Source organism: Dama dama, chromosome 18 (genome assembly GCF_033118175.1).
Source record: "Dama dama isolate Ldn47 chromosome 18, ASM3311817v1, whole genome shotgun sequence".
In the NCBI taxonomy this organism is placed as follows: domain Eukaryota; kingdom Metazoa; phylum Chordata; class Mammalia; order Artiodactyla; family Cervidae; genus Dama; species Dama dama.
The window spans coordinates 46,176,032-46,190,729 of NC_083698.1; the positions used below are offsets into that span (position 1 = coordinate 46,176,032).

The following is a 14,698-nucleotide window of genomic DNA, read 5'->3' on the forward strand; positions in this document are numbered from 1 at the left end:
CCCACCCCATCCCCTTTTCTTACCCATCTGAGTCATCACAGAGGACTGACCTGAGTTTCCTGTGCTTTAGCATGTTCCCACTAGCTAGCTACTTGGTGAGTAGTAGTGAATATATATGTCAATCCCGATCTCCCAGTTCACCCCCCCACCCCACTCCCACCCTGACCTTGTGCCCACAAGACTGTTTTCTGCATCTGCATTTCTCTTCCTGCCCTGCGGACAGGTTGGTTCATCTTCAGGGTCCAGTAATCTTCCACAACTTTTAACTTTCTTCTTACCTACCTGGATTTCTGCTCACTTCCGTTTTTATCTCTCAGCTGTGCCATCACTATTTTCTTGCTTACGAAAGAAAAAATAGAATTATAAGAAGGGTCCTTTGAGATTTTTGAACTTTATTCAACCTATTCATTCTATGAGAAGGTGGCCTAAGGTCATCTAGTTGAGCTTTGGCAGATTCAGGATAAGAATCTGCTCCTCAGTCTAGTGCTCTATTTCATCACCTTGTCTCTTATCCTATTGATTTTGTTTCAAATCCTCAGTAAGACCCTTTTTGGCTTTTTGGTAATACTTGCAACAGTAGAATCCTATATGTAAGAGAAAGAAAGATGTTATTTATAAACATCTAACATCTAACTTATAGAACTTTAGGATTTGAAAAAAAAAATTTGTCAGTTGATCTTTTCTCCCTCAAAATGGTTTATAGATTATGGATCTTTTTCTTCCTATCAAATAATATATTTTTTTCTATCCTGATAAAGTAGCTGTTTGGTAGATTTGAGTACATGTACACACATTACATAAATATATCCTCTTGGACAAATATACACTAGAAAAACATGGTGGGTATATATATATATATATATATATGTATATATGTATGTCCACAGATCATTTACAATATGTCCTTACTGTGTGTATTCACATCTTCTTATCCTTTTACATGTGTAATCACCTTACTCTTCAAAGAAAAGGCTTCAGTGTTCATTTATCATACTTTGGCTCTCTACTCTTGTTTTTCTCACATAACCCACTAGTGAAAGACACATATTCAGAGATTAGACTGCCTGGGGTTATATCAAAACTCTGCATACTACTGTATGACTTTGGGCAAGTTATTTACCATCTCTGGCCAGAGATGTAAAATGGAGGTTTACATCTGTAAACCTTCCTCATCTGTAAAATGCAGGTAATACTAGTATCCACCTCATACGGTGGTTTTGGTGATTAAATGAGCTAAGCCATGTAAAAGTGCTTAGAAGGGAAGTATAGTAAGGACTCTACATAGTAACTGTTACTAGCTTTTCCTTATATCAAGCCTTATAAACTGCTAATTGTTCCCTCTTGTGGGGGCGGGTCTCCTTTTGTGTTCCCTTTTATATTGTTGATTTACTTGAAATGTGAATTTACATTTGGACCTAGGTCAAGGTATTGCTAGTTCTCTTTCTAAAAATACAAATCTTTGTAATGTAAAATTTGAATAGTATTCTTCGAGTTGGAAGCAAAGAGGCAAAAAAAACTGCATCCATATCAACTCTGTTTCCCCACAAACTTCAGGTTATTATTAGAGTTGTTTTCAAAACATAAGGGACTTCTCTGGTGGCACAGTGAATAAGACTCTTGCCTGCCAGTTCAGGGGACACGGGTTCAGTCCTTGGTCTGGGAAGATTGCACATGCCACGGAGCAGCTAAGCCCATGCACCACAACTGTTGAGCCTGCGTTCTATACCCTGCAAGCCACAACTACTGAACTCACTTGCTGCAATAGAAAAGCCTGGGGGCGACAGTCCATGGGGTAGCCAAAGAGTCGGAGACAACTGAGCGACTGAGCATGCATAGAGCTTCTCCATCATTGGCTGCAAAGAAAATAATCAGCCTGATTTTGGTATTGACCATCTGATGATTCCATGTGTTGAGTCAACTCTTGTGTTGTTGGAAAAGGGTGTTTGCTATGACCAGTGTGCTTTCCTAACAAAACTCTGTTAGCCTTTGCCCTGCTTCATTTTGTACTTTAAGGCAAGTTTGGCCTATTTCTTCAGGTGTCTCTTGACTTCCTATTTTTGCATTCCAATCCCCTGTGATGAAAAGCACATTGTTTTTGGTTTTTTTTTTTTTGGTGTTCTTGAAGGTCTTCATAGTACCATGAAGCTTCAGCTACTTTGGCATTTAGTGGTTGGGGCATAGTCTTGAATACTGTTACGTTGAATGGTTTGCCTTGGAAATGAACCAAAATCATTCTCTCGTTTTTGAAATTTCACCCAAGTACTGCATTTCAGACTCTTTTGTTGATTATGAAGGCCTACTCCCTTTTTGTCTAAGGGATTCTTGCCCACATAGATACAATGGTCATCTGAATTAAATTCGCCCACATAGATACAATGGTCATCTGAATTAAATTCGCCCATTCCCATCCATTTTAGTTCACTGATTCCTAAAATGTGGATGTTCACTCTTGGCATCTCCTGCTTGACCACGTCCATTTTACCTTGATTCATGGACCTAACATTCCAGGTTCCTACGCAATGTTCTTTACAGGATCAGACTTTACTTTTACTTTCACCACCAGATACATCCACAACTGAGCGTCATTTCTGCTTTGGCCCAGCTGCATCATTCTTTCTGGAACTATTAGTAATTGCCGTTTGCTCTTCCCCACTAGCATATTAGACACCTTCCAACCGGGGCGGGGGTTGGGGGGCGCTCATCTTCCGGCCTCATATCTTTTTGCCTTTTCATTCTGTTTATGGGGTTCTTACAGCAAGAACACTGGAGTGGTTTCCCATTTCTTCCTCCAGTTGACCACGTTTCATCAGAATTCTTCACGATGACCTGTCCATCTGTGGTGGCCCTTTACGGCATGGCTCATGGCTTCATTGAATTACACAAGCCCTACGCTTGTGTAGTGGCCCACACACCACTACAAGGCTGTGGTCCATGAAAGGAAATTTGAAGTTTACCTAAGTGCTTATCTTTATATGTCTCCTTTGGACTCAGTTAATGTGTTACTCATTTAAAATGCTCTCGTGTGAAATTTGGTACCTTTTCAGTCTGTCACTCTTTGCCATGGGTAACTCATGCTTTCTTACCTATGTGTCTTTGCTCATATTCATTCCATCTAGACTGTTGCCCTATTTCATTTTCTCTATGTTCAGGTAATGATCTGAATATAATTACTTGGGTATAAACACACATAAAAATCCCTCGAGAGAGAGAGAGAGAGAGAGATTTTTTTTCTTTTTTTGCTACACCATGCATCTTGTGGGATCTTAGTTACTCAACCAGGGATTGAAACTGGACACTCAGCAGTGAAAGTGCAGAGTCCTAACCACTGGACTGCCAGGGAAGTCCCTTTCAAGCTATATATTTAAGATTTTTGCTCTTTACTATGTATGTAATACAGTATTACACACACATTGCAGAATAGCTCAGTGATTTAATGTATTTGTAATAGCTCAGTGATTAATGTGTGTATAATAGTCCAATGATTTTCTTAATTTCCTTATGGTAAAAGTAGAAAAACTTTTTTACTTGGAGTAGCCATTGAAACTGCATCTATTTTTTTTATTATAAAAATAAATAGTGTAGAAAGTCAGACCCCTTAACCCTGAAATGTTATTAGTTGTCAGAATAATAGATCTTTGTTATTTCTGAGTTATTATCCTGATAAGGAAAATAATATAAAGTGATAACTTCTATCAGTAATTTAACATTTTTACTGTGAGAATTCCTATTTAAGGTTTTGATGATGTGTATTTACTTCAGAAGTTACTTTTACTTAAGAATATTTAAGCCACCAGACAGAAGATAATCAAATGTCAGATTTTTATTAAATTTGAAAGTTGTTCTTTATTTCATGAGATATTCTTATTGATAAGAATTGACAATTCTCTTACATGACAAAAAATTAAATTTCCATAGTTCTTTTCACTCACTACACAATTGCCAAAATGTTAATTTAGTGTTTAGAAAGTATCTCAACGTGTTCCCTTGACTTTTTACACCTGATGTCATTGTATTGCTTTACAGATGGCAGAAGATATTTTCCTTTAGCGTTTGGGGTAAAATTGCAAGTTTCTGGAACAAGGCTTTTCTTACTATTATAATCCTATTGATTGTTCTGTTTCTAGGTAAGTACTAGAGTCCTCCTTTAGACTAAGCTTAACTATAATTTTTTATATTATTATTATCATTAATGAATTAGTATTGATTGGTTTTTAATTAAATTGGTGCTGCCATTGGTATACAGTTGACTTGGTATAATATATGATAGTATATGGAGTAGATAATTGGTATGTTGATAGATATTATTAATTTTATATATATACAAGCATAAATTGCAGCAGAGTACAGTGGTTCTTAATCTCTTTTATGTTATTTTAAGATTTAAATGCTGCGATGCATAGCCTAGTTTTCAGAATTAGCAGTTATACAGTCCTTTGTTATTGTGGTCTTAGTTGTCCACAGGTTTAACTATTTGGGAGACAAACAGAGCAATGGCCCTCAAAAGAAGTTTTAGATGCAGGGTGTGAATCTTGATTGGACACTGGTTGAAAGACAGCTATAGCACAGACATTTGGGTACTACTGCAAAAATTTGAATATAGACTATTTGTTAGATAACATTAGGGAGTTTTTGTTAACTTTAGTTATGATATCAGTGTTGTTATTATATAGAGGAAGTCAGCCACCTATAACCTGCAGATCAGTTGCCTATTTTTGTAAATAAAGTTTTATTGGAACATACCATGCTATTCTGTTTATGTGTTGTCTATGTATGAACAACTACAGAGTGCAGTAGTTGAAACAGAGACCGTGTGGCCTAACATACACAACTTGCTCTTTACAGAAAAAGTTTACCAACACCTGTTACATAGGGTTATGTCCTTATGCTTAGGAATTGCATGCTGAAATACATAGAAGTAAAGTCTCATAATATTTACAACTTACTTTCAGTTGGTTTTAAAAAAAATAAATATGGCAAATGCTAACAATTGTTGAATCTAGGTAGTGGAAATATGGATGTTTATTGTACTAGTTTTTCCGCATGTTTGAAATTTTCATAACAAGCACCTTAGAAATTAGAAGCAAGCTTTTTTTTTTGAAGTGGAAAAGAATAGCTTTATTTGCTTTGTCAGGCAGAGGGGGCCACAGTGGGCTAATGCCCTCCAAACTGCATGTCCCAACCTCGAAGGGGTAGTGAAGAGTTTTATAGCAATGTTTCAAAGAGGGCGTGATCAGGTTGTGCACATCCTTCTGAGGGGCTGGTGGTGAGGCAGTTGGGAGTCAGCATTATCAACCTTCTGTTTCCAGCCGATCCAGGGTCTACATGCTTGTGTGCAGCAGACAGTTAACCTCTTTCACCTAGTGAGGGGTTTGTTGTCTGTCTCAAAAACGTGCAGATTTTTCCATCATTTCCCTATTTGATTATAGGTCGTCAGTAGTAGAAAACTCTTAATAGTCAAAATATCTGTCCCTTGATGCCAGGGTGGTTCAGCTTCTGGCCGTGGGTATAAATCCTGTCCCTTGGTGACAGGCCTCCTTTATGTTTGTCCAGATGCTGGCAGAGGTATTGCAACATCCCAGACACTACTTTTCTCTTGAAGTAGACTCTTAAGGTTTTTGTCAGATTAGAAATTCCATGAGTCAAAATAATTGCCATGCTTTTTAGGAGTAAATTGCCATGCTTTTTAGAAGCTTTTAAGAACTGAGCTCAGAGAGATTATGTAACTTGTCAGAGATCACCCAGCTACTTCTTGGCAATTCAGCTTTTAATACCAGTGCAGGGTGTTGTCCCTCAGAGTTGTGTTGTGAGTTAGGCAGGTTTCACAGGTGTCAGCCTGGGGCCATAGCCACCATGTGTGCCACTCTCTTGTGAGAAAATGTTTCTCATCTTCCATATTACTAACCTCTGGAGGGGAATCCTCTTTATAAACTGGAAATAAATGGCATGAGAAGGTATGAGTAAGTCATTGCATCAGGATGTGAATGGATTTGCACTTCACTTCAAACTGTATTTGTCTCATGGTATGTTCTTAATGTTACTGACTGAATCTCTAGCCATAGAAGAAATCACAGCAAGCAGGTGAAAAACAATAAGGAAAACCAGGTTCCAACTTTGTCACCAGCTAACTAAATGACCTTTGGAATGTCATTTCATCTCTCTGAGTTTGCTTTAGCCATTTGCAAAATAGAGAGAGGAAATAATCTCCACAGCTCTTAGTAGCTCTAAGAGTGTACTGTGTCCTTCTAACTCTAAAATTATCACAAGAATTTCTACTGAAAACTGCCACATAGCCATATAAAGAATGACAACTTTAGCCAAGGTTCTTTTGGTTACATAAATCAGAAACCAGCATCAGCTCACTTGAGTATGAAAGGGAAAATTAAAATATAGGGTTGTTTCAGTGTGGCCTGAAAAATGAAGGAAGCCAAATTCATAGGAAGTGAAGTGTCCTTTTAGTGTCCTGTATTTCTCCCTTGGTCTACTTCTTCTTCCTGATCGCTACAGACTCTGATACTCAATTTCCAGGCCAGAATTATATACAGCTGCTAAGTTTTGTCATGCCAGCCATATGTGAGGATTAACTAGCCGTTTCTAAATTCCAATTCTAAGGAAGAAAAAAATCATAACACTGGGTATCCAATCCTCATCTGAGAAGCTATGGCCAGGGTCCAGGATCACAGAGCAAAATCATGGCTGCTGGCAGGAGCCTACATCTATGGGCAGAGGAAGTAATTAACTCCCAGAGAATAGGAACATCGTGGATGATTAATGTGGGGCCTTTAACCCTGGATGATAAAGACAGTCAAACAGGGACTTACCCATGAAGTCTCAGTGTTTCCGTCTCAGAACAGGGGAATAACACCTACTTCACTAAGGTGTTGAAAGAATAACATGCACATACATATGTAAAGTACGTAGTCCACTGTTCTCATCCACTAAAATGACAGTGGTGTAAATAATGCAGACCCAGTAGGTTTGAATTACTCAACATAATTCATCTTTTATTTTGGAATTTTTTCCTTGTTGGTGTAATAATCATTACTAGATGTTTATATTCCTAGAGCCAATACTAACTGCAAAGTGTGTATGTGTTTTAGCAAGTTGGAACAGGCAGAAAGGAAGTAGGAAACCCAGGAGAATTTATTTAGTGTCAGCAGAAATGTTTCTCAGGAATTTGAATGCTTACAGAATTGATCCCACAAAAAAATGATCTCCATGTGCCTTATAGAAAATTGACTAAGTGTCACATCCTCCTCTTATTGTTGCCCCCCCCACCATCCCACTTTTCAGACACGGTTTCTTTACTATTATATAAGCAATGCATTCTACAAATGGGTTTGTGTTTTTCTGTGGTAGTACTGCTTAGTCTTTAGCATTTCTGCATAATGGATCCAGGAGTATTATTCCTGTTTAATTGCCAAGTAGTAATGACATCACACTTCACAGGTGGCTCAGTGGTAGAGAATCCACCTGCCAATGTAGGAGACACAGGTTCTGTCCCTGGTTGGGAAGATCCCCTGGAGAAGGAAATGGCAACCCACTCCAGTATTCTTGCCTGTGAAATCCCATGGATAGAGGAGCCAGGCAGGCTACAGTTCATGGGGTCACAAGAGCCAGACACAACTTAGCAACTAAACAACAAGGAAAACAACAATGACTTCAAAGTACTGTTTGGTTCCTCTAGACTGCTCCAAATAGCTCATAAAGACTATTTTCTTTTTAGTTGTTTTGTAGTGGTTGGCATGCTCTTATTGTTTTGAGGCAGTCTTAGAAATGACCAAAAAAAAGGAAATCTTGCCTTTTGTGTCCACATAAATTGACCTTGAGGACATTATGCTAAGTGAAAGACGAATACTGTAAGATCTCATTCGTATGTGGAATCTTAAAAAATGAAATCAAGTTCATAGATACAGGGGACAGATTGGTGGTTGCCAGGGGTGGGGGTGGGCAATACAGGTAAAGGGAGTCAAGACATATAAGCTTCCAGTTATAAATAAGTCATAGAGATATAATGAACAGCATGGTGACTTAGTTAATAATTCTGCATTGCACATTTGAAAATTGCTAGGAGAGTAGATGTTGAAAGAAATTTTGCATCACAAGAAAAAAGAAATTCTGTAAATGTATGGTGATGGACTTGTAACTATTTTACAGTATATACAAACATCAAATTGTCTTTAATTAGCAAATTACAAATAGAAGGAAGCTTCCTCATTCTGATGAAGAGCATCTACAAAAGTCTAGAGCTAGTATCATCCTTAGTCAGATATTGAAAGTTAGCCCTGTAAGGTTGGGAACAAAGCAAGGATATTCACTTTGACTATTTTTGTTCAATTAAGTAATAGATTTTCTAACCGAGATAATAAGTTAAGAAAAATATACAAAGCATTAAGATTTTAAATTAAAAAGTAAAACAGTCATTTGAAGATGACATGATTATTTATTTAGAAAATTCTAAAGCATCTACAAGAAAAATACTGTGTCAAAGAAGTATAGTGCATCACAAAATACAAGGTCAATATACAAAATGAAGTGCATTTCTATGCTATTAAGCAACAATTCAAAATTGAAAATTTTTTTAATTACTTTTATAAATGCAACAAGAAGCCTAAACACTTCTTGTTTTTAGAAAAGAACTTTATAAAGGATGTACAAGATCTCAACGCTTAAAGCTACAAAAACATTGTTAGAAGGAATTAAAGAAAATGGAAATAAATGATTTTTTTTCAGTTGAAAAAAACTATCATTGCGATGAAATAGCACTTCATACTCACTAGGATAGTTATAATCTAAAAGACAGATAATAACAAACGCTGATGAAGATGTGGAGAAATTGGAACCATCCCAATTTACATTACACTGGGAATGTAAACTGATAAAGCTGCTTTGGGAAAAGTTTGGCAGTACCTCAAAAAGTTAAACATAGAGTTACCATGCATGCGTGCTGAGTCACTTCAGTCATGTTCAGCTCTTTGCAATTCTGTGGACTGTAGCCCACCAGGCACCTCTGTCCATGGTATTCTCCAGCTAAGAATACTGAAGTGGGTTGCGATGGCTTCCTCCAGGACATCTTCCCCACCCAGGGATCGAACCTGCTTCTTTTACATCTCTTGCATTGGCAGACAGGTTCTTTACCTCTAGCACCACTTGGGAGTTACCATATGATCCAGCAATTCCACTCATAGGTATATACCAAGAGAAATGAAAACATGTCAGTATAAAAACTTGTACATGAATCTTCATGGCACTGTGGTTCATAATAGCTAAAAACTGGAGAAAATCCAAATATCCATCATCTCTTGAATGGATAAACCAAATGTGGTGTAGCTGTACAACAGAGAATTATTCAGTTATAAAAAGTAATAAAGCAAGTTCATCTATGTAACTTGATGCAACATAGATGAACCTTGAAAATATTATGTGAGGTAAAGGAAGCCAAACACAAAAGAATACATAAAGTATTATTCCATCTATATCAAATGTCCAGAATAGCCAAATCCATAGAGACAGAAAGTAGATTAGTGGTTGCCAGGACGTGCAGGGAGGGCAAGAATGGATATGGGCTTTCTGTTTGGGTTGATGAAAATATTCAGGTATTGGTTACACAACTTTGTGAATATACTCAAAACCACCAAATACAATTTTAAGGGTAAGTGTTATATGAATTTTAGCTCAAAGTGCTATTAAAAAAATTAAGTAAAATAGGGGTTAAAATTAGCTGTTTTTCAACTGGAGTCTCTTTCCTATAAGGCAGTGAACTCTTCCCTAGGAATGTTTATGACTACATGAAAGGAACAACCTAACTTGCTTATATTCCATTGGTCTTTGTGACATAGAAGGCAGATACCTTCCCAGGAAACTACAAGAATCCAGTGGCTTAAGAGTACACCAAATAAAGATGCTAATCTGAAATCTGTCTCCCACTAGAGAAAAGTGATTCCCCTGAATCTGAGACTTAACAGAACTGAAAGTATCAAAAGAGCAGCTCTCTGAACATTTTCACTAACAGGTGCCATCCACAGGACACTTGAGGGATCATATACTACCATAGGTCAATCCCATTTCAACAAATTTTTGCCAGTAGAAATCTCAGCGTAACCAAATACTTCTAACATGTCAATAATTTAAAATAATAATAGCCTATATATAAAATAGGTAAACAACAAGGACCTGCTGTATAGCACAGAATTATATTCAGTATCTTATAATAACCTATAATGGGAAAAATCTCAAAAAGGAATAAAGATAACTATATAACTGAATCACTCTGCTGTATACCTGAAACTATGCAAATCAACTCTACTTCGGTTTTTTTTAAAAAGAGTAATACTTCAGTCAGTCAGTTGTGTCCGACTCTGCGACCCCATGGACTGCAGCACACCAGGCTTCCCTGTCCACCACTAACTCCCAGAGCTTGCTCAAACTCAGGGCCTTTGAGTCGGTGATGCCATCCAGCCATCTCATCCTCTGTCATCCTCTTCTCCTCCTGCCTTCAATCTTGCCCAGCATCGGGGTCTTTTCTAATGAATCAGTTCTTCACATCAGGTGGCCAGTGGCCAAAGTTATTGGAGTTTCAGCTTCAGCATCAGTCCTTCCAATGAATATTCAGCATTAATTTCCTTTAGGATGGACTGGTTTGATCTCCTTGCAGTCGAAGGAACTCTCAAGAGTCTTCTCCAACACCACAGTTCAAAAGCATCAGTTCTTGGTGCTCAGCTTTCTTTATAGTCCAACTCTCACATCCATACATGACTACTGGAAAAACCATAGCTTTGACGAGATGGACCTTTGTTAGCAAAGTAATGTCTGTGCTTTTTAATATGCTGTCTAGGTTGGTCATATCTTTTCTTCCAAGGAGCAAACATCTTTTAATTTCATGGCTGCCGTCACCATCTGCAGTGATTTTGGAGCCCAAAAAATTAAAGTCTGTCACTGTTTCCATTGTTTCCCCATCTATTTGCCATGAAGTGATGGGACTAGATGCCATGATCTTACTTTTTGAATGCTGGACTTTAGGCCAGCTTTTTCACTTTCCTCTTTCACTTTCATCAAGAGGTTCTTAGTTCTTCACTTTCTGCCATAAGGGTGGTATCATCTACATATCTGAGGTTACTGATATTTCTCCCAGCAATCTTGATTCCAGTTTGTGCTTCATCCCGCCCAGCATTTCGCATGATGCACTCTGCACATAAGTTAAATAAGCAGGGTGACAGTATCCATCCCTGACACACTCCTTTCCCAGTGTGGAAAGAATCCTTTGTTCCATGTCCAGTTCTAACTGTTGCTTCTTGACCTGCATACAGATTTCTCAAGAGGCAGGTCAGGTGGTCTGGTATTCCCATCTCTTGAAGAATTTTCCACAGTGTGTTGTGATCCACACAGTCAAAGGCTTTGGCATAGTCAATGAGGCAGAAGTAAGATGTTTTTCTGGAACTCCCTTGCTTTTTCGATGATCCAGTGGATGTTGGCAATTTAATCTCTGGTTCCTCTGCCTTTTCTAAATCCAGCTTGAGTGTCTGGAAGTTCTTGGTTCACGTACTATTGAAGCCTATCGTGGAGAATTTTGAGCATTACTTTGCTAGTGTGTGAGATGAGTGCAATTGTGCAGTAGTTTGAACATTCTTTGGCATTACCTTTCTTTGGAATTGGAATTGGAATGAAAACTGACCTTTTCCAGTCCTGTGGCCACTGCTGAGTTTTCCAGTTTTGCTGGCATATTGAGTGCAGCACTTTCACAGCATCATCTTTTAGGATTTAAAATAACTCAACTGGAATTCCATCACCTCCTCTAGCTTTGTTCATAGTGGTGCTTCTAAGACCCACTTGACTTCTCATTCCAGGATGTCTGGCTCTAGGTGACTGACCACACCATCGTGGTTATCTGGGTCGTGAAGATCTTTTTTGTACAGTTCTTCTGTGTATTGTTTCCACCTCTTCTTAACATCTTCTGCTTCTGTTAGGTCCACACCATTTCTGTCCTTTATGGTGCCCATCTTTGCATGAAATGTTCCCTTGGTATCTCTAATTTTCTTGAAGAGATTTCTGGTCTTTCCCATTCTATTGTGTTCCTCTTATCTCTTTGCATTGATCACTGAGGAAGGCTTTCCTATCTCTCCTTGCTATTCTTTGGAACTCTGCATTTAAATGGGTACATGTTTCCTTTTCTTCTTTGCCTTTCTCTTCTCGTCTTTTCTTAGCTATTTGTAAGGCCACCTCAGACAACCATTTTGCCTTTTCGCAGTGTCTTTTTCTCAGGGATGGTCTTGATCACTGCCTCCTATACAATGTCACGAACCTTCGTCCATAGTTCTTCGTCCATAGTTCAGGCACCAGATCTAATCCCTTGAATCTATTTGTGACTTCCACTATAAAAAAAAAAATTATAGTAGATGTAATAAAAATGCTAGTGCAATAAGAGAATGGGTTAGCCTGGAATTGATTGTAATGGCATATGACCTGTATATGTTATTGTCAATAGGTTGAATTTTAATGCAGTGTAGCCAGATATTAGAGACAGTGCAGTGATGGTAACTCCTAAATTAGTAAAAAAGTAGTAAAAAAGTAGTAAAAAAGCAAAATACTGTTATATTCAAAGTTTACCACTGGCATCTATTTTGAGCATAATATCCTCCCATGTATTATAAAGAGACCCCCTAGCTTAAGTTCATTATCTAAAAGTTAGGTCACTTGGGCTAAATCTACTTTCCATTATATTAATAATCTTATATTCTTAAAAGCCAAAAGCAATGTGTTTCCTCTTTTTTTTAATAGATGCTGTGAGAGAAGTAAGAAAATATTCCTCGACTCATACTATTGAAAAGAGCTCAGCCAACAGACCTGCTGCCTATGAACATACACAAATGAAACTCTTCAGGTCTCAAAGAAATCTTTACATTTCTGGATTTTCATTATTTTTCTGGCTGTAAGTTTTTTTTAGCACAATTTTAAAACGTGATTTATGTTTCTCATTTTTTCCACCTATAGTGTAGGTTTTTCTTCTCTACTATTTAGCACACTAACATCTTTTTTGAAAGAACTCAGATGGCAGACCCAAATAACAAATAAGAATCCTGGCTTGTAGATTTGATAGGCCCATAGGTCCCGCAGGATCTCGCGCCTGCCGCTGTCTGGAGCCTCGTCTTGTACTCTTTTCTGACACATGTACCACCGTTGCACCCACACTGTCCTTTGCTGCTCCTTCATTCATTCATTCATTGTTGCAACAAATATTTATTGAGTTCCTTTTGTGTACCCAGCTCCTTCCTACTTCAGGGTCTTCACACCAACTTTCCCTTCTGCCAAAACACTCTACCCTTCCCTCTCTCCCTGGGTAATTTCTGCTCGTCCTTCAGCTCCTTCCTCAGGTAAGCTGAGGCCTGTGACCCTCATTTCCCCAAAGTAGGTAGGTCTCCTACTGTACACTCCCATAGAGTGTATACTTTTCTTCCAAGTCTCATTTAATTACTTATGGTTGTAATTAAATACTGTTTTAACTCTCACCTCCCCAACTAAAGCCTAAACTCTTTGAGAGCAGGGCCATTGTCTTGTTTCCAACTATATCCGCAATGCCTGGCACAGTAATTAACACTTAGCAATTCTTGAATTGAATACTTGAAGATAACGATCACTACTAATAACAATGGAGGTTACCCATCAATACAAGTAGGAGAGTAATTTTTAGGTTTAGCCAGCCTTCCATAGTGCTCTTTTTATTTATTTTTACTAAGAGGCATGTGGGATCTTATTTCCACAGCCAGGGATTGAATCCATGCCCTCTCCATTGGAAGCACAGGGACTCAAGTCTTAACCACTGACCACAAGGGAAATCCTGCACAGTGCTCTTTACATAGCAGATTTTGAACTGAGGAGGAAAATTTCTTACTGGCCCTACCACAATGTCCAAAATTCTCTTTCTGCTCCTCCTGGCCAAAGTCCTCTACAGAGAAAAATAATAAGTCCCACTGAACCCACATTCCAAAAGTTAGTCTTCTGGCAAAAACTTCCAAGAAATGAGACACAGGCTTGTTTTAACTAGGACTTGGACTATGTATTTGTCTTCTTTAAACACTGGAGGAGGACATGGCAACCCACTCCAGTATTCTTGCCTAGAGAATGCCATGGACAGAGGAGCCTGGCAGGCTACAGTCTATGAGGTCACAGAGAGTCAGACATGACTGAGTGACTGAACACACACTTCTTTAAACATCCTCCCTTGCTTAAACATTACCACACTCACACGTGAAGGGGAGTTACTGGATAATTAGTGCTTAAAGTCACAGTTCTTGGAGATTAGTCTAGTTATACACTACTCTGACATTTGTTTGATTTTCTTAGGGTGTTGAGACGTCTGGTTACCCTTATTACTCAGCTGGCAAAAGAGCTGTCAAACAAAGGAGTACTTAAACGTCAAGCAGAAAATATTAACCAGGCTGCCAAAAAATTCATGGAAGAAAATGAAAGACTGAAACGGGTATTTAAATTTTTTTTTTTTTAAAACTGGTGTAAATGTTTTTGGTATTCCCAAGGGGTGGTGTATTTTCTTCAGCCTCAAAAAGAGCATTTTTCTATTTTATAAGCAGAAAATGACCATAAATAACAGTATTCTACAATATGATTGTTCCAGAAGTATTTTATTATCTTTAGATTTGTGAATTCTCACAGTTTCCCTCAGTAGTAGACTAATGCCATTGGACCTACT

The 14,698-nt window shown here is 38.1% G+C and overlaps 1 protein-coding gene across 2 annotated transcripts in view; it reads left to right on the forward strand.

Annotated features, from left to right (window-relative positions):
* BCAP29 (B cell receptor associated protein 29) overlaps nt 1-14,698 on the forward strand; it is a 49,244-nt gene that overhangs the window by 2,267 nt on the left and 32,279 nt on the right. For both annotated transcript variants that reach the window (XM_061165249.1, XM_061165248.1), the window contains exons 3-5: nt 4,024-4,124; nt 12,772-12,922; nt 14,335-14,470. In XM_061165249.1, the coding sequence (XP_061021232.1) occupies nt 4,024-4,124; nt 12,772-12,922; nt 14,335-14,470 (388 nt within the window). The remainder of the gene's footprint in view (nt 1-4,023; nt 4,125-12,771; nt 12,923-14,334; nt 14,471-14,698) is intronic.